Source organism: Girardinichthys multiradiatus, chromosome 19 (genome assembly GCF_021462225.1).
Source record: "Girardinichthys multiradiatus isolate DD_20200921_A chromosome 19, DD_fGirMul_XY1, whole genome shotgun sequence".
In the NCBI taxonomy this organism is placed as follows: domain Eukaryota; kingdom Metazoa; phylum Chordata; class Actinopteri; order Cyprinodontiformes; family Goodeidae; genus Girardinichthys; species Girardinichthys multiradiatus.
This window is the reverse complement of record NC_061811.1, coordinates 18521618-18541243: the sequence shown is the minus strand read 5'-3', so window position 1 is coordinate 18541243 and position 19626 is coordinate 18521618. Positions and strand designations below refer to the sequence as shown.

Here is a 19626-nt window from a genome sequence, read left to right as displayed (position 1 = left end):
GCAGGTTCACCTTCTAGCAGGACAATGAGTCTGAAAGTGCAGCCAGATCTACAATGGAATGGTTTAGATCAAAACATATGTGGTAGAATGATCCAAGTCAAAGTCCAGACCTAAATGCAAATTGGATTTTTGCGACAGGCTGCATTCAGACCGGGTGAATTTCAGATATTTTGTGAAGTGAAAAGTCAGTTTTCAGATCTGCAAAGCTGGTAGAGATACACAATAAAAGTCTTGGAACTGTCAATGCAGTAAAAGGTGGCTTGCCACTCTTTTCAGATTTTTAATCCTAAATAAATGTGTAAAAGTACAGCTTTATTTCCTTTCATCTCACAGCTCTATTTGTGTTGGTGTATCATTTAAAATCAGAATAAAATACAGTGATGGTTGTGGTTTTAATGTGAAACTCTGAGAAAGTTTAAGGCTTATACTTTGTAAGACAATTTGTTTTTAAACAAATCTACATGCACAAAATCAACCAGCAGATGGCAGCAAAGGCTCAAAATGCAGCAGGATTAGTTTCTGAAGGGATTTGCAGAGAAGTATGCAAACATCTGAGCTTGATACAGAATGTTTCCTTCTAAATAATCTCCGCCATGTTAAAATGGAAAGAAATCAAACTAGTGGAGCCACAAGCTGCTTTTAATCTTCTATTCCCATCTGAGCGTCACACCAACAAATACAATCACTGTCCAGCAAGCCACCCCAATGTGCAGCTCCATCACTGCTTACACTGTGAGCATCCTCATTAATCACAGAGCTGGAGGCTAACGTGCAATTACAGTGTGTGCAGACCAATAATCATCTGACAACAGGTTTGAAATGGGCTCTTAGACTCAGATTATAACTACTGAGGATCCAATTCTCTTTAGCAAGATAAGAAGAAATAAAAGCACTAATATTAAAAGCAAATAGAGTGCAACTGGGCAGCTGCACAGTACAGCTCATCTCAGAGGGCTCATTAAAGACAGACTAAACTGAGGAGTTGACAGGAGTGAACCCAGGGTCTTCCATCGGATTATCTGAATACTGACACTAAATCTTTTTATCTTCTGTTATCCTGTGACAATAACACTTTAAGACACTTTCCTGCAGCTACTTCAGGGTTATTCTCTGTTTGATTGAAATTAAAATACCAAACAGTCTCTCAAAGCAGAAAGAAACTTGTCAATTTAATATAAAACCAGTGTGGGCTTTAAACGCAGCCTACAAAAGCAGCATGGTGCCAGATAAACCAGAGCCTATCAACTGAGCCTCCCCCTATCACTCCACCCTCCTGAACTTGAACTGAGCTGAGGGAGAAGTTGCGTTTTACTATTTTATTAGACAAGCCCTTACCAAACACTGCCTCTCCCTGAATAGAAGTCTTTGTGCCCAGTTAGTCCTGACTCTTAGCAAAACCCCCAAATCTCACAGTTCTCCTTACCTTGAAAACGCCTCGTCCAGACCGTCCTCCAGCTCCTGCCAGACACAACACACACAGATGTTAGAGAAATATAAAGTCTTCCTGTGAAAACATGCATACAGGCAGAACTTGCCTTCTTTCCCTGTTATCAAAAGCCCCACATGTTCTTCTGCCATGTATGCATAAGATAAGGCCGGTTCTGTTCAATAGGCTATTGTCCACCTCTGTGGCTGCAGCAAAACTATAGTACCCACTCCTTTCAATAAAACAAGTACAGTACATCACTTGGTAGCATTTAATCAGTATTTCCATGTGGCATTCTTCTCTACCCGTCTTATCGAGCCTGAGCAGCTGAGACATGTTGGCCGACACCGCTTTTCTCTTACCCAAACGGTATTGTTGTTTTCTGCAGCATGATTATGCACCGTGAGGGGATCCGATTCGGTCTGCTTTGTTCCGGAGTGGGCCTGCGCTGCTTTGTCTCCCTCTGCGAACTCCAGGAGAGTCCCTGTGGCTACATCTGCAAACACAGAAACAAGTTCAGTTTACTCCCTATGATCAGAACCAGAGTATATAATTGCTCCATAGAGCAGATATCAGAGGCAGGCATGTATAAAATCATTAAACCAGCAATGCAACTCATCACCTGAACTATCTGTGGATTGTGGGCTGCAGAAAGCAACCTCCTGACTTTCATGTGTGACTTCCATGATGTCTCTGCTCTGTCATGGGATTGGTTTGTAATGGCGTACCAGATGATTAATGTGCATCAACACTAATCTTGTTTTAGTGCTAATGCATGGTCAGGTTTTTTTTTTCCTTTAATATCCGCACCAACCAAATCCAATATGAGAGGCAATCTGCCCAGCAGGAATGTCTGCTAATCCGCAGAGGAGACACCTACTGCTGGAAGACTTCATGGGAACAGATATGTTTAACTTTACAGTGTCATTTTACCCTGTTAGACCGTAATGCACAAATATCCTTCATTGGGACCATCCTAGTCATGCTCTTAGTGATGTGCAGCAGCAGTTATTACAAATTTAACCAAATTACACACTTTTCCCAACTAAAACTTCTAGATTTTTGCTTTTCCAACATTCCAGACATTCGAGAAGCATTTAACCAAGTTGTGTTTTACCAGATCAATAAATAACACAATGCGGAGTTTGGCTTCGTAATTATTTCAAAGCTTTGTTTGTCATCTGGAGCACCTTAGATTAGCTCAAGTTCAAATTACAAACCTGGACTAGATAGTCCTACATTAAATGCAGTTTGTGATCTGGGAAATATTTGTTGTTTTTTTGTGAAAATTCCTCAAAATCATTGAGGCAAGAAATCCAAAGAACATTTAATAAACCAAAGGTACCTTAAAACTTGGCAAAAAGCTGCAAAATTATTCTTTTGGAATTTTTGTATGAGTGGAGATATATATGTGGGTTCTCTCTATAAATCAAATCAATGAGGTAAAAACAAATTCTGATGGTTCTGATGTGTTCAATTAAAGATAAAGGGCATAAATAAAAAAATATATACATTGGGGAGAACAAGTGTTTGATACATTGCCCATTTTGCAGGTTTTTCCACTTGCAAAGCATTTAGAAGTCTTTAATTGTTATCATAGGCACTCTTCAACTGTGAGAATCTAAAAGAAAATATCCAGAAAATCACACTGTGTGATTTTTAAGTAATTAGTTAGCATTTTATTGCATAACATAAGTATCTGATCACCAAACAACCAGTAAGAATCCCGGCTCTCACAGGCCTGTTAATTCTTCTTTAAGAAGCCCTCCTGTATTCCACTCATTACCTGTATTAACTGCACCTGTTTGAATTCGTTATCAGTATAAACAACACCTGTCCACACACTCAATCAAACAAACTCCAACCTCTCCAGAACGGCCAAGACCAGAGAGCTGTAAGGACATCAGGGATAAAATAGTAGACCTGCACAAGGCAGGGATGGGCCGCAGAAAAATAGCCAAGCAGCTTGGCGAAAAGACACCAACTGTTGGTGCAATTATAAGAAAATGGAAGAAGTTCAAGAAGATGGTCAATCTCCCTTGGTCTGGAGCTCCATGCAAGATCTCACCTCCCGGGGCATCAATGATTAATGAGGAAGGTGAGGAATGATCCCAGAACTACACGGCAGGACCTGGTCAATGACCTGAAGAGAGCTGGGACCACAGTCACAAAGAAGACTATTATTAACACACCGTGGATTAAATTCCTGCAGCGAGGTCCCCCTGCTCAAGCCAGCGCATATCCAGGCCAGTCTGAAGTTTACCAATGACCATCTAGATGATCCAGAGGAGGAATGGGAGAAGGTCATGTCAGATGAGACAAAAATAGATATTTTTGGTCTAAACTCCACTCGCCATGTTTAGAGGAAGAAGAAGGATGAGTACAACCCCAAGAACATCATCCCTGCCGTGAAGCATGGAGTTGGAGACATCATTCTTTGAGGATGTTTTTCTGCAAAAGGGACAAGACGACTGCATTTTATTGAGGGGAGGATGGATGGGGCCATGTATCGGGATTTCTTAACCAACAACCTCCTTCCCTCAGTAAAGGCACTGAAGATAGGTTGTTGCTGGGTCTTCCAGCATAACAACCCGAAGCACACAGCCATGGGAACTAAGAAGTGGCTCCATAAGAAGCATCTCAAGGTCCTGGAGTGGCCTAGCCAGTCTCCAGACCTGAACCCAATCGAAAATCTTTGGAGGGTGCTCAAAGTTCGTATTGCCAAGCAACAGCCCCAAAACACGAAGGAGTTGGAGAAGATCTACATGGAGGAGTGGTCCAAAATCCCTGCTGCCATGTGTGCAAACCTCTTCAAGAACTTCAGGAAACATTTGATATCTGCAATGGCAAACAAAGGTTTCTATATGAAATATAAGTTTTGTTTTTCTCATGTATCAAATACTGATGTCATGCAATAAACTGCAAATTAATTACTTAAAAATCACACAATGTTATTTTCTGGATTTTTGTTTTAGAGTCTGTCACTCACAGTTGAAGAGTACCTATGATAAAAATTAAACACTTCTACATGCTTTGCAAGTGGGAAAACCTGCAAAATCAGCAGCATATCAAATACTTGTTCTCCCCACTATAGATGAGGGTGAATAATAACCACTTCAATAATAAGGATTTTATATTCAGAATTTTATATTTTAGATAATGGAGTGAAGGAAAATGTCTGCGAATGTAAACACTACTTGGAAAATCACAAAGTAAACTTTATTCACTGGCAAGAGATGCAGAAACAAGAAGTTCAGGAAGGTGGATGTTTGCAGAGGAAATCTAACTAAATGAGATGTCATCTAAACATTTCTCAAGTTTATACAGATCAACTCTGATCAATACTAATGGCTTGATCAGCAACAATGTGCAGCCATATAAAAACCCTAAATTATTTCCCAAAGATGACCAGTGGGATGTGCAGGTAGCAGGAAACCATCTCCACAGAGTTGGCAGTAATCAGAACCTCTGAGAAAAAAATCTTGGAAGAGGAGCAACATGCTGACCTATGAGAAGATTTTTACAAATGTTCTGTGATCTACCAATAACGTCTCAAACAAGTCCAGCCAGAAGTTAATGAACATGACTTAAAGGTAATAATATGTTGCAATCTGTTATGGTCAGGAGCAGTACAGCCGAGGGCGAGGAGGTCCAACACCCATTAAGGAAAACCCGGGAGGAGCAATATAAGGAGAGGAGCCATTTTCTCTCAGGGTCGAAGAAAGAAAAATAGATTTTTATTTATTTTTTAAATCCTACAATAACTCCAAACTTTTAAAATAACTATGTGGGCCAAATTCTGGACCCATTTCTAACCTTTGAGCAGGATCTAAAATCTTACAGAAGATTCTGTTGTCGTATTATTTGTGCTACTTGCTGGCATGAATTTTGTCTTATTTGGATGCTTTTCTGTCCAAAGATGGTACACCTGGCCCAGTGCTTGAGCGTTTAGCTGTTTCCCTTTTCCGGACAGAGTCGAGCTATTGCCGATATGAACAGTGTGTCCTCTTGGTGGGCCTGATTCTATTGAAGGTTTCTACTTGTTCAAAGGCCGTTGTTCCTCTCCACTGTCACCGAGAGATTTTTTTGTTTTATTTTAGGATAATAGGTTGATGTAAAGACAACCACTCAATGCAACTGGCCGGGCTATGTCACTAGATTTACCTGGATATGGACCGGACTCGTTTGCCTCGTAAAACGCCTTGAGAACACATTAACTGGGAATCGAATTGAACCAGTTGCTGACAGTAAAAGCACGTCTAGTTCATTCTTAGAGAAACTGCTCTTTAGGAGTTTTTCACATACACAGGATGTTCAAAGACGTCTCTTTGGTATTTCGGAAAACAATTTCTGCACGGAACGCTAAATTTAAAGAAACAAAGATTATATTTGTACAAAATGTAGATATTAGTTGCAGTTTGACATTCAGCCTTGCATAGTAAGGAAGATGATACTCCAGCAGGAGAAATCCCCCAGCGATTGGGCGAACACAGGATGTGCTATAATTTAGAGGAACAGTAAGACACGTGGTTCCGAGTGAGAGCTGAAGATATCATGTCACATCAATAAAGCTGACTCACCTTTCAGCAATGCCGCTGATCCGTAACGTGCCATTTGATCAGCGGCATTGAAGGGTACACGAATGTAACCTTATGATAAAAAAACCTCTGCATCCTCCAGCCTCTGTCAGGAGGATCATTTTGCATTTTTTCCAGAAAGCACTCAAAAGCTTCCTCCCACCATACAATTATGCCAATTTGCCTCAAGGAAATTCCGTTCCTCTGGCAGCTGAATGACCCGACAGGTCCAAATGTGTTGACAGGGCCTCTGCTTTGATATTATGAGTCAAAGACTTGCTTCTCGGGGGATCATCCCAAAAAAACCCACGTGTCATGAAATGTTTCACATTCAGGGCCACATGTAGTGTCAGGATGGGTTTAGAAAAGAGATCCCTCTCTGGCTGGAGCCCAGCTGGCTGAGCAGAGGATGAAGTGGAAAGAATCAGCCAGAAGACGAGGAGTAATGTTGTGTATTGCCCTTGTACCAGCAGCACGCGGTTCTCCATGAATGTACTCTTAGACTGCAGGCAGTTTAGATAAATAAAAACGCTATAATTTTATCTGGGTCAGTAAATGTCAACATGTTTATGGCTGTATCATCTTTCAGATCAAACACTGGCTTATTCATGCTTTTAAACAAACTGGGCTCCACTGTATGATAATAGCTCTGTTATCACAGAACGTCATTGGAATTACTGAGGCAGGATTTATTTCAGTGGACCACAACACAGCCGAGGGGCTTTAATGTTTCCAAATTAAAGAGGCGATTATTATCAAACATGATCACCTTAAACTGTCGCTTCCTGTTCAAATCAATGACGTTTTACTGTGAGAATCCAGCTGACCTGCAGCTCGGATGTAGGTCAACCTTTTAACAAGGGGCCGAACGCTCTTCCTCTCCCTCCTGGGGATATGATTGCTGTGACAGCGAGGGTGAGAAAGATGTGACGACGGACGACAGGACTCACCTCCTCCCTTCAGGCTGCCCAGACTGGCCGAGCTGTCCGACTGAGAGTTGCTGGCTCCTTCGCCGTCTGAACCCGACTTTACTCTCTTCTCTTTTTCTGTGAACGACATTTCAGCGCAAAGAAGTCAGCGATGGTCAAGCAATTTATCACTAAGAAACTTTTATTGCTTGTTATGCACTGCTTAAAGTACTGTTATTTTATGAGCAGCTGAAAACAACAATAGAGGGCCTTGCAAAAAAAGTATACATACCTTTGATCTTTTTCACATTTTACAATGCCGGCCATACTTTGCTGAATTTTATTTCTAAAACAATTTTAAAAACCATGCATAATTGTCCCTCCACTTCACAATTATGCACTACTTTTTGTTGGTCCATCATATAAAATCACAATAAAGTACATTGATGTTTATGGTAGTAATTTGAAAAAATGTGAAAAAGCTTTAGGCATATAAATACTTTCACAAAGCTCAGTAACCTTGTAAACAAATCAGCAGAGGTTTTCCGCTGCTTAAACATAGAGTATCAGTACATCTAGGCCAGAGGGATAGGAAGTCTTACTCGTGGCATCCGGTTGAGACAGTTTTCTACAAAGTGTAATTTACCTAAGGCAAGCAACAACAGCAGTCACCAAGTTTCGTGCACTGCACCGCTACTTAACACCTCACTGTGCAAAGCATTTAAGGTCTTTATTTATCACCCGTTTACAGAATGGTTGGTCTGAATGGCACCGATAGGTTGGCAAAGGTTGGACTTCTACCTCAGAGGACAAAGGACTATTTATAGGACACAGTTGGACAATCCATTTGCACAACACTCCACCATGCTGACTTCATGACAAATTATGTATTGTTATTTTATGACAGTCAACCTAAAAGGCAAACAATATGGCACCAACTCTTCCATATTTTAGGTGAAACTAACTTTCAAGTCAGTCTATTCTAATACAGTTTTATGTATAGTATGCACGTATGTAGAAAAGTTTTAAACAACTAATACTTCCATTGTACTGCATATCAGCCTTTCATTTTAAGAGCACAGACATGATGACTTAAAGTCAAAGCACTGTTTTTCCAACTACAAATTTAACAAGGTGGCACACACCAAAGGATCACCAGATATGCTGGGCTGAAACTGACGTTTCTTGTGGATGTGAAAAAAAACTTTAGCATCACACACCAAGTACAACTGCTATAGAAATGAAGCATCTGAGGCTCAATTACTGCAGCAATGACTAGATAAGGTTACTCGTGTCATGGTATGTACACAATCTCTCTGTGGTGAGGAAGATTTACTTACCTCAGGGTCCCGGATGCTTAAAACTCAAAGTGAAACTGTCACCATGACCTACTTTCTGATTAATTTTGCTGGAAATAATAAAATCACTTGGGGGAAATCATAGAGGATTGGGTTGTTATTTCTAAAAGCTCAATTGATTCTGATATATGAAAAAAGCAAAAGTCTATAAATCCACACCCTTAATGCCAATATATGCATTAGTAAAAACAAAACAAAAAATCACCAAAAGCAACGTAAATACAATGCGAAAGATGCAACAGAACCTGATGTTCCCAAAAACCAACTTCGTATCCTCTTATAAAGATAAGACATGCTTTTTAATACCCCACCATCCATGTCAAGATACAAAACAGTGTGACAGCAGCTTTAACTTCTCTATTTTCCCTCCAAACAGGCAGACCTTCTTGTGATTTTTATAAGTTGTCTTGATTAATAGTTCTAGAGGCTTCGTGGAGATCTTTTAAAATTTTGCTTAGGACTTTGTCTGCATTTTCTGTCTTACTAACTGAATAGGACAGCATGCTGGTCAGTCTGTGTTTATAATTAGGAAAGTGAACAAGAGCAGGACAAAAGAAGAAGTGCTCTGGTACTGGGCAGAAAATAAGTCAGTCAAAAGTCCAAAGAAAAATCTTAAAGACCAGAAAATGCCTGAAGAACTATTGATAATTGATCACAGAAAATATGGCTAATTGGAAGTATTTAAAGAAAGAGGTGATTACTTGTATCCCTTCAATTAAAAAAAGGTGTAAAATCCTATAGTCTATCTTCCTATGAAATGTCTTTAATTTTGAAGTGAATTTTACCGGTTTAGAAATCCTGCTCGCTGTTCATAGCTTGTAATCTTAATGCCCCGTCATTTTTTCTTGCAAGGATCTTCTGTTTAAATCAATTTTTTATTTTTTTTAAATCAGTACCAAACCCTAATTTAATTCTAGAGTTACAGCCCTAAATTAAAGGGCTTGGTGGCTGGCCTACTGCAAGTAATGGTCCTACAGAGCTACAGCAGGCAAGTATTTTTATTTCATCATCTATTTAAAACAAAAGCCAATTTCCCATGAGTCCTGGTAGCTTAGTGATGAGAGAGCGCAACAAAAGTTTCCCCAGGCGCCTTGAAGCCTACTCCTCTTCCTCCCTAAACATGAAGACGATGTAAACATATCTCCCAGCTCACAGCCTGCTGCGGTGTTTATAGTGAATATTCAATGAGCACAGCTTTAAGAACAGAGTTTGGAGATGTAATATATAGAGGAATGTGGGTCAGGCATGTGTGCTGAACTGAGGAGAACCTCTGTGGATGGTGCAGGAAAAGTTCTTCCAAGAAACAAGAAAACCAGATGGTGGATCTCATCTTCCTGCCTTCCTTAATCCTGAGGGGTCCAGACTCAGAAGACTGCTTTGAGACTCTGTTAGAAAACAAACTCTTTGCCTCTCCTGAAGTTTCAAGGATGAGGAGAGGAGCAAAGTGAATAGAGGGAAGACAGAGTGAAATGGTAAGAAGAGTTTCCTTTTTTCCAATATTTCAACCAAAAGGAAGGAAAAATAAACACCTAAAGAGGTGTGAGGGGAAGAATCCCTGGTCCTGGTGTAAACAAAACCGAAAAAAATAAAGAATCCTTCCTTAAAAGACAGCTCACATTAAAATCAACACAACAGAAGGAAAAACTGGTAGAAACGTTGCCTTACATTTGGTGCAGACATGTGTCTCTAAAGGACTGCATGAATAACCCTTTGTGTGAGACAGGATCCACGGCCCGACATTGAATGTGTCATGGGGCTGAGCTTCCACTGGCACAAGCACACAATCATTTTCCTTTCTCGCAACAGCCCTACGTGCAGCGCCTTTCATGCTTTCTTGCCCCCACACCCTCCCCCTTTCTTTCTTCAGCCCTCACAGTAGGCATACGTGAGCGCCAGGATGAGAGAAACGAGAATTACTCCGCGATCAAGCGGCAGGTGCAAAACAAAGCACGCAGCAAATGGATAATCACGGAATTGAAAAGACCACCAACAAGGTAACGTACATGTAAAAAATGAGTAAGATGGTAGGAGGAGGAAGAGTGGGGATGCAGGAACTAATATTATTTGGCAGGAAGTGCTCATTTACACAGGAGTCATACATGCAGTAAATTACACACATGCTCTGCTGAACTTAAAAAAAAAAAAAAAGCTGAGCTGCTGGTGTTACCCACCCTCCTCACACAGCTGATCTGACTGTCTGCTGCCTTCAAAGACACACACACACTTAGTTACGTTAAGTGGAATATTAAAAATGCTCAGAAATATCAAAGTGCTAGCTAGAATGACATAAAACACACACATGAATGTATAATAAGGACGGGAAAAGAAGTGTGTGTTTAAGGACGCAGCGAAGAGAAAATCCATGTTCCCACACATCTGCCTCAGGCTACACCTAATTCCTTCACATCCTTTGCCGGCTACAACTTCCAGCTTTAAAATACCAGACTGAAATGTCCAGATTTGCTGGTTTCTGATGTTCAGATGTGAAAGTCACCTGTAGATGTTTGCAAAATGGTCCGAAAATCCAAACACGAACGACGAAAACAAAACAAAAAACTCTTTCAGTCATAGCCTTTTACATACAGGACATAAAAAACACCTGAATCAATGAAGCAAGAGTCCAAAAGCTTTACATGAAAAAAATACATAAATCAGCAGTCTATCATTCCACAGTTTGAAAGATTATTCACAATAACTTTGATGGCAGATGCCAATTAGACCATGAATGCTCACTTTTTTTTTTTGAGACTTAGCATGTTGAATAAAATCATGACAGCACAAGTAGAAAATGGTATGTGTGTGAAAACGAGCCTCATAAGTTTATAGCATCTGTATATTAAATCTCAAGAAGATGTCGAGGTCACACTCAGGGAGAAATGGGAAGATGTTTCTCTGTTGACATGGCGACCTCAGGATAAAGGAGGAAGATGAAGGACGTGTACAATAATGGAGAGTTTTCACTCATCTGTCACAGCAAAGTCGTTGAGGGTAACCATGCGTACCTTCCTTGGCAGCTTGCCAGAACTCAAACGCCACTCTGAAAGCCTGAGCCACCGTCAGGGTCACGGCCTGGGCCTGTTAGGAGAGACACATGTCGGTCAGAGATGAATAACACCCGCATGCATCTCATCGACATGAATACAGGAGCCGTCGTTCTGACACACTTAGGAAGTGACCACAAATGCAGAAGGATTCATGTAAGACACTTGAAGAGAGGGTGGAGAAACCTGTGGTTCCCATGACAAGTTGTTTGTGCAACTGGGAGGATACGTGGCCTTTTGGCCACAACTAAATTAGTGAGAGGAAGGAAGAAGAGGGAGTGGCTCCGTCATTCAGAAAACCTCCAGGGATGTGAGAATGCCAACAGAAAAATCACAGCCTACTCAACCTCCTTCTTTCCTTCTTCCGACTCCACATTTCTCGCTTTGTATGAATAAAACTTAAAGTATCTAGCAATGAATAGGTCCTGAGTGTTTTCTATGTTGGCAGCACAGCTAGAACTACCTCCTCTCAATATTTACGGCCCTGTCTGCATCCTGACCCCATGCACAACACATCAACATTTCAGAGGGCTCCCACCCATCGAAGCCTCGAAGGGCAGTTTGGTTACTTACAGTCTTGACAGTAAGAAAATCATCATACTACAACTTGATGAAAACAGATTTTCCAAACATGCACAATTATACACATTCATTACACAGAGTGATGCACTTCATGTGTTAATTTCTGTTAGTTTTGATGATTATGCCACGAAGTTACTCCAAAGGTTTTAATATTTTATGAGGTCCTTTTATACAGAAATATTACACAATTAAAGAAAACACTGTTGACTGGAAAGCTGTCCAGCAGACAGTCACTGACATCATCCACAAGGAGGATAAGCCCCAAAATGTCACTGATAAAGACGCTGGCTGTGGACAGGGTGCTGTATCCAAGCAATTTAATGGTAAGTTGGTTGGTTGGAAAAAACTAGGTAGAAAAATGTGCACACCCAACAGCTTTTAGAGGATTGCGAAGAAAAGACCATTTAAGAGTAATGGGGAGACTCACAAGGTGTGGACTGCAGCTGGAGGCAGTCCTTCAAGAGTCACCACACACAGTGGTATCTAAGACATGGGCTACCTTCCCTCAGTTAAGCCACTCTTGAACCAGAGAAAATGTCAGAAGTGGCTTATCTGGGCTAAAGTGAAGAAGATCTGGACTGGACTGACTTTACTTCCAACAGGACTTGGCACCTGCCCACACTGCCAGATGTACCTGCTTTGTTCATGATGGTATCACTGCGCTTGACAAGCCATCAAACTTGCTTGCTGTATTCATGAAAATGGATCCCTGACCAAGTATTGAGCACATATACCATACAGTACATGGACATATTTTTCAGTAGGACATTTTTTTTTTAAATGGTTTTATCCAGTATTCAAAATCTCTGAGTTTGGGGTTTTCATTAGATGTTATCAAGAAACTTAACAGAAATAAACACTTGAAATCTATCACCCTGTGTGTAATGAATCCAGATATTCTGAGTTTAATTCTTTGAGAATTAAATTACTGGAATAAATGAACTTGAAATGAAATGTTCTAATTTATTCAGATGCACTTGTTCTGCTACTGAGTGAAACAGAGTGTAGTTAAAGCACAGACTTAATTACTCACCATTTTTCTCTTTGAGCAGAGGAAGGCGTGACACTCCAGAGTCTCATTGTGCTGGCTCTGGACGATGTAGGCAAACACTTTGTCGTGCATCTTGTCCGCAGTGCAGTATGATATTCTGAAACAAACAGAAACAGATATGCAGGCCCTTTTATACAATTACAGAGAAAGTGGGATCATCGTCTGTGAGGGCAACCTTCAGGAGGTCATAGTTGTTCGATTGGACCTTGCCCTTTGCAGTACAGGAAAAAATCTCATCCACACAGAAGCGAATGTGTGTTTTTCAGGCAAGTAGAAGCGCATCCTGATGCACCATTCCTGTGTCATTTGTGGGTCCCGCTTGTCAGTCTCAGGTGTAGATTATGCCTTTATGTCAAGCAATAATGGCCTGCAAATAGCTTTTCTCCATCATTTCAGCATGATGTCATTACTCTAATACCAAACCCATGAGCACACTGGCTGGGCAAGGAGGGCTGGCAAAAAGCCGAAGACTTGAATTAATTTCTGCCATTTGTTCTCTCTTTGCCCTTCTTGCAACCACGATCATCATCTCCCACTGTCCAGTCACCCCTAATCATGTTAACTAATAAAAACATTGACACGAGGAGAAGAATCTGAGCTGTGATCTGAACAACTAAGATGTACAGCAAATATTTGGGTGGGAGGACATTAGGGAAGCTGCATTAAGCTCTGAGCAGCTGCTTTACATTGTGAAGTCACCGCTGGATTCCACCTCACACAACCTGCTTTGAATTGTATTTAAAAAGTAGAAAAAAAGTAGAGAGGCACCGATCAGTACTGTGGCCAATATCTGATCTCTGGTTTATGTAAAGGTTTGACCTACCATTACCAATTTTAACCAATCATTCTCTAAAACGATCATAAAAATATTTTTTTCAACCTCCCAGCTGTGTAGTGCTAACCCAGGTAGGGAGCAGTCCCTGTAAAACAGGTTTTCACTTCTTAAAGACTAAATGGTTACAGAGGTGACTTCTGAAGCAGTCTTTAGGATCTTAAATCAGCCATTAGTGTGGTTAGCATTACTAATACAGTATTGTCCATGTGGATTCCTAGAGAAGCCAGACCAAAAGGGTTGCTAACATTTCCAAAACCAGCTCATTCCCTGAAAAAGAGGTTGAAAGCTTAAAAGGATAAAACAGAGCAAGTTTGAGGTACTCAGTTCAGCTTTTCTGTTATATGCTAGAGCAGAGTAATGTCACACAATGTTGTAGAAAATACAGTTTTTCTCTTTAGCAACTGCTTACATCTCTGTGTTTCCTCCAACTTTGTCTCAAACAGTTTACTAATATTGAAAATAGATATATTTAAGTCTTCTTCCCTCAGAAACAAAGTGTGGACGCTAGTGTGACCTTCAAAGCTTAGGTGTGGTGCCTTCACTGATCAAAAAAGGGTTGGATTTCTGAGTTTGCATCAATGCAGGTCACTGGTAAAGGCAAGCAAGCGGAAAATAATAATAATAATGATAAAAGAAAAACAAATCACTCCAATGTAGTCGCCAAAAGATGCCTCAGTGCTACTCAAAAAGTAAAGGCTAGTTGATAACATGGCAGAAGGGCAGGAAGAAACCTCTCCACATACAGGCAATTATGGTAATTTATGCTCTGAAGTCATGTGATTCACACCTCAGTACATTAATATGCTTGAGCGTCACATTATAGTTCAGTTTCCTATATTTCCTCAAATGAAGCCTTTTTGTTTTCTGAGTATTTTGGACAACTTCAGGTCAAAGAAACACCCCAGTTGTGCTTTTGTTTTTTTGACTTATTTCACATTTTTCTTATTCACTTTTTAACAAGACTTTTGTGTAGGAGAAAGTTTAATAGTTTGTGTTATCCTGCACATTCAGCATGGATTTGATCCAACCCAAGTGGGCTGAGAAAGAACAGAAATATGATCAGTAAACAACTTCAGAAAACTGCAAACAAACAAAACTTTCAACACGAGAGTGTCCATCCCTCGAAAAAGTCAGGAAAATTCCCATCTCCTCTTGATACGCAGACTCATCCATGTGGAATTGAGTGAAAAGTGATTCTAGCGGGTATCATCAGTTCATGAACCAAGCTAGCAGGCTGAGGCAGGTAAGGCTTTAACAAGAACAGACACATGTTGCCCACTGTGACATTTGTGGTAAAAGCAAAGACTTACAGCTGCTGCAGCGCCCCCGAGGGAGTTAAGATTGATGAGAAAAATGGCTGAGAGGGCAACTTCTCATCCTTTCTCACACAGATACAACACACATCCACAGAGGGGTTAATGAGAGCCAGAAGGGAACAAAACCATTGCTTTAGTCACGGTGATCAGGTAAGGCTCAGTTTGACAGGATGACTGACCTGTATATGGAGATATTTTCTATCAGCTGGTTTGAGGCACTGTCGTAAAGGATGATTCCGCGAGGTGAGACCGTCAACGTCACTTTCTGGAGTTTCTTCCCGCTGGCTTTGGCCTGGAAACAAGAGAGCGGAAAGGGTGGAGGTCACACAGGAGACAATAGAGAGGGTGTGTGGTAGAGAGAAAAACTAAATCTGCATCTCTAAATTACAGCCCGGGGAGCTAATTGGTGATGTCAGACAATCAAAAGCCACCACCGAGTTGACAGAGGTGTACTAAAATTGTCATGTTTCAAGCCTTTCATTAAGCTTGTCAACGGGACATTTAAGAGATATGCAAGACCAAACAACAATAGCAATAAGAAAATCAGGCATTTAAACACAGCACCCTTCACATTTACACAAATCATCTTTCACTGCAGTAGCGAAACCTCCCTTCATTAAATGTGACAGCATTTATTAAAGGGCGGGGGGATTTCTCCGTTGGGAAATTATTGTTTTTAAGAAATCTCTGGAACACCCCTAACAATTCTAGTAAAATAAAGTCAATAAAGCTTTTTTTATTAAATTTAATAATTTTCTGCAGCACTAGTGGCCTTTATTCTGGTCTGGTTATTTTTTTTTTTTTAAAGTAAGCAGACAAGTGGAGTAGAGAGAGGGGGAAGACATGCAGCACAGGTCTCCAGGATCAGGACTTGAACCTGGGACGGCTCCATCAAGGAAAAAAGCTTTATCAAAACTTACCCATATCTACAGCTGAGATGAGATGAAAAACAAGGCTGGATGAGGAACAGAGTTTGTCTTGCCACCATGAGCTGTACATCTGAACCTTAGATTAACTGTGGCAATTATGTAAAACAATGCTATAATGTCTGTAATCTTACTGTCCAAGTCTATTCATCAAAATGTCAGAAAATGTATCAGTTCAGTTGTAACCATAGTGGCCTCACTAACTTCATTGTTCGCCCAGATGTCAGATCCTACAACATTAAACATTTCTACCAGAGCCCCAGTCTGAGTAGCAGTGTCCACATTAATTGTCTCCTCTAAAATGTCAACTAGAGCGTGAGGTTTGGTTCGGGGAAAGGGTATGACGACATTTCGCTGACCTGCTAGTCAGGTCGTAACCATCTGGAGTGGCAGAGGTGATGATGCGGAGAAAAAATCATAAATGCTTGACAGAAACTCCTTATCTGCAGGGAAGATATTTACATAAAAGACTAATAAGAGGAGATTTGGGTGCAGTGTGTTAAAACTGCTCCAGTCTGTGTGGAGGTGTGTGTGTTCGCATGTGTGTGTTTGTGGTCTTTCACCGTGGCAACTATCCTCTTGACGGCCGCTGCAGACAGCTCCTCGCCTTTGGGCTGCTCGACCATCGTCACCCCCAGGTATTTGAGGTGAAACACCATGCCCTCCAGCAGAGTCTCCCTTGTGTCCGTCCAGTTCTCTGGAAGCTCTGCAGGATGACACACACAAACACAAACACACACACACACACAGTGATGACACTTCTGAACACAAACAGCCCAGCAGGTTAGAACACAACACACAGTGGTATCTCTAAGAAAAAATTGCTTGGCTGCAAAAAGTAATCAATCTGACAACTTTCTCTTGATCAGTCCTGACTGTTGATGGGTAAAAGAAATGCAGAAAATTTTGATTTATTTCCTGCTCATTAAATGCATTCGAAGATAAGACTCTAAATTTTGGGCCTATAAAAAAAAAAAAAAAAAATAGAGCTGAACTGATGCAAGTCAACTGACATTTTCCCACTAATAAAGTAATGCGGAGATCATTTGGTCAAATCATGGCATATATGACTCCTGGACCCCCCACAGTGAGAAGTCTGTGGCTGTCAGGAGCATCTGCAGGGATTTCTGGACCGATGTCTCAGGCAGTCTCCAGCACTATCATCTAAACATGAAATAAGATTATATCTTTTGGACCCTAGCTTCTTAAAGTAATCCAGGGATTTAGGAAATTAAGGCCAAAGCAGAATAAAGCCGATCTGAAATGTCAGCGGTCTCAAAACCTCAATTAAGATCTCCAATCTGAAAGCTGCGAAAACTTCCAACAGTTGGTTCAATAGGAGAATGGCCAGAAGATCCAGACAGAAGTAGTTTAATTTGGTGGGAAGGAAAAAAATTTAATTTCTTAAAAAATATATATTGCTCTGCTTTCTCCATTTTTTCTTTAAATTTGAGATGTTAAAATAGATTCTTTAAGATACTTTTGCAATGACAGTGTTCCCTTACAGTTTTCCTGCATTGGGGCAATAAACGCCCTCTAACCTTCCTGTGTAAACACCTTCACTTCATCACTACTTCCTCTAATCACTCCCTGCCATATACTGTACTTAGTATGCAAACATCATCAGAAGCAGCTCTTGGCTCTTTTAAACAATCAAAAACTGGATCAATGAGACCCTCTGCTTCAGTTCATTTAAAGTCTCCAATTTCTAAAGACTTTTGCAGCAAAGAGGGATCATTTATAAAAGATGCTTCGAGGCAACTCATCGTGAAAATCTTAAGCCAGACGGACCCACCGGTGGGTCCAGCTGAGAAACGCCGTTTTGTCTACGCTTCGAAAATGACGTCAGAGTTACGCTTCGTTTTCCTAATCCCATCACAAGAGGAGACTTTAATGTTCATAAAACAATTTGCCAAATTAGTTTTTCATACCTCTATGACACGCCTTCATTTGGGGTGAAGCAATTTGCGTGCATAACAGAGGATATAAACATGCGTAAAAAGCAGCGTCTATTCAGTGTGTACACGGATCGTTCAATGGTGGGGTTTTTTTTGAGAGAAACAATCATTTAGAATGACACAGTAGAGAAAAATTATCGCTTTGGAAGGCCTGGAAGAACGTTGCCGTACCAGTGACTTGGAAGTTAAAGATTCGTTGGACAGCAGCGTTGATTCGGAAAAGGAAGATGATGAAGAATTTCTTCTGAGGAGGGACCCAGTTTATGAATAAATTATTGTCCAGACTATAATTATATATTTGACTTATTTTACGTTAGTAACTACTGTTGTGTGGACATCTGAAAACAAAGATCCCCCATCTCCCATGCAGCCTGGCTGCATGGCTGTTTATGTGGGACTGATTCAAGGCCTGCTTGTTTGGGGTTATATGCTTCAACTGATCCAGTCCAAATTTGCTGCACACATAGTCAAGATGTTGCAAGCAATCTGAGGCTTTTCTTGGGTTTTCAAAAAGGATTTTCATGGTGGTTTGCAACGTTTATTTAGAAGAAAATTTAGGCTAGGCTCAAAAACTTGGATTTTTTCTTTGGTTAAATCACAAATAAATCAGACATAGTAACAGTTGCAATAATGGTTCCAATGGAAAAATATTATTTTACGTCATACCTTTACACAGGTACCAAACGTTTGCATTTAGACCTTATAACGGTGGAGCTATACTTTGTGTATTTCAGGTTTGTAGTTTCAGGTGGAAATTGCTCTTGAAACCATTAGGGCTTAACAGGTTAAAGGCTTACTGGTCCCTCATTTGGTTTACGTGAAATTAAAAACTACTTCAACATGTAACACCTGCATAATCGTGCAAAATAAAACTAGAAACAGAACGACAACCCATTCGCTTCCAAATAGTAAAACCTGGAAACATCCTGACTGTCTCCTGCAAGCTTATAAAAAGGTTTATGGACTTCTTAGGATGTTGTGAGATTGAGTGTGGGGCAGAGGGAATCCATTTGTCTCGTCTAAAAACATCAACACCACCATCCGCCTGCCTGTTTGGCCTTTGAGCAACTCAGTATCTTCAAGGTTATCTGTGTGTAATACTGCAGCTGCCAGGAGGTTTTCATGCAACACGGATTTAACCGTTTTATTATTTTCACAAGTTGATGCACTCAGCATTCTGCTTCTGAAAAGAAAGGAAGCAACAGCCTTGATCACTCTGTGAATTGTAGGAGCCCTTTTTGAGCATATAAGTTACATCTTTATGCTCATATTAGCAAAGTTTTTTGTGCTCTGTGACATTTAGAAAACACTTCAAAGTTTAAGCTAAATAGAAAATAATTATGCATCCGTTCATAAAAGAGACAAGCATTGACTGAAGTTAAAAATGAATCAAAAGTATAAACTTGTAATTATGTATAAATAAAAAAATAAGAACTTGTGTGCAATTATATTTTTAAAATTTCACATAATAAAATAGAAAAAAATGGGTCTTTGCTTTCTGTTGTGATGTGCTGGCTGTGCTGCTCCTGCCCCACAAAACCCCACCTTCCAATCACCTGACACCCCCCATCCCCACCCCTGTAACCTTTATTTATCAACCCATCAGAAGTGTTTCTTCTTCTTTCATTCTTAATTATTAGCTCCACCT

At 40.5% G+C, this 19626-nt stretch overlaps 1 protein-coding gene across 2 annotated transcripts in view; it reads right to left on the bottom strand.

The window, feature by feature from the left end:
- Positions 1-19626, bottom strand: part of ldlrap1b (low density lipoprotein receptor adaptor protein 1b) — a 39103-nt gene that overhangs the window by 3527 nt on the left and 15950 nt on the right. For both annotated transcript variants that reach the window (XM_047345055.1, XM_047345054.1), the window contains exons 2-8: positions 16584-16726; positions 15274-15386; positions 12926-13040; positions 11272-11344; positions 6954-7049; positions 1789-1922; positions 1424-1458 (exon numbers count right to left, since the gene is read on the bottom strand). In XM_047345055.1, coding sequence (XP_047201011.1) covers positions 1424-1458; positions 1789-1922; positions 6954-7049; positions 11272-11344; positions 12926-13040; positions 15274-15386; positions 16584-16726 — 709 coding nt within the window. The remainder of the gene's footprint in view (positions 1-1423; positions 1459-1788; positions 1923-6953; positions 7050-11271; positions 11345-12925; positions 13041-15273; positions 15387-16583; positions 16727-19626) is intronic.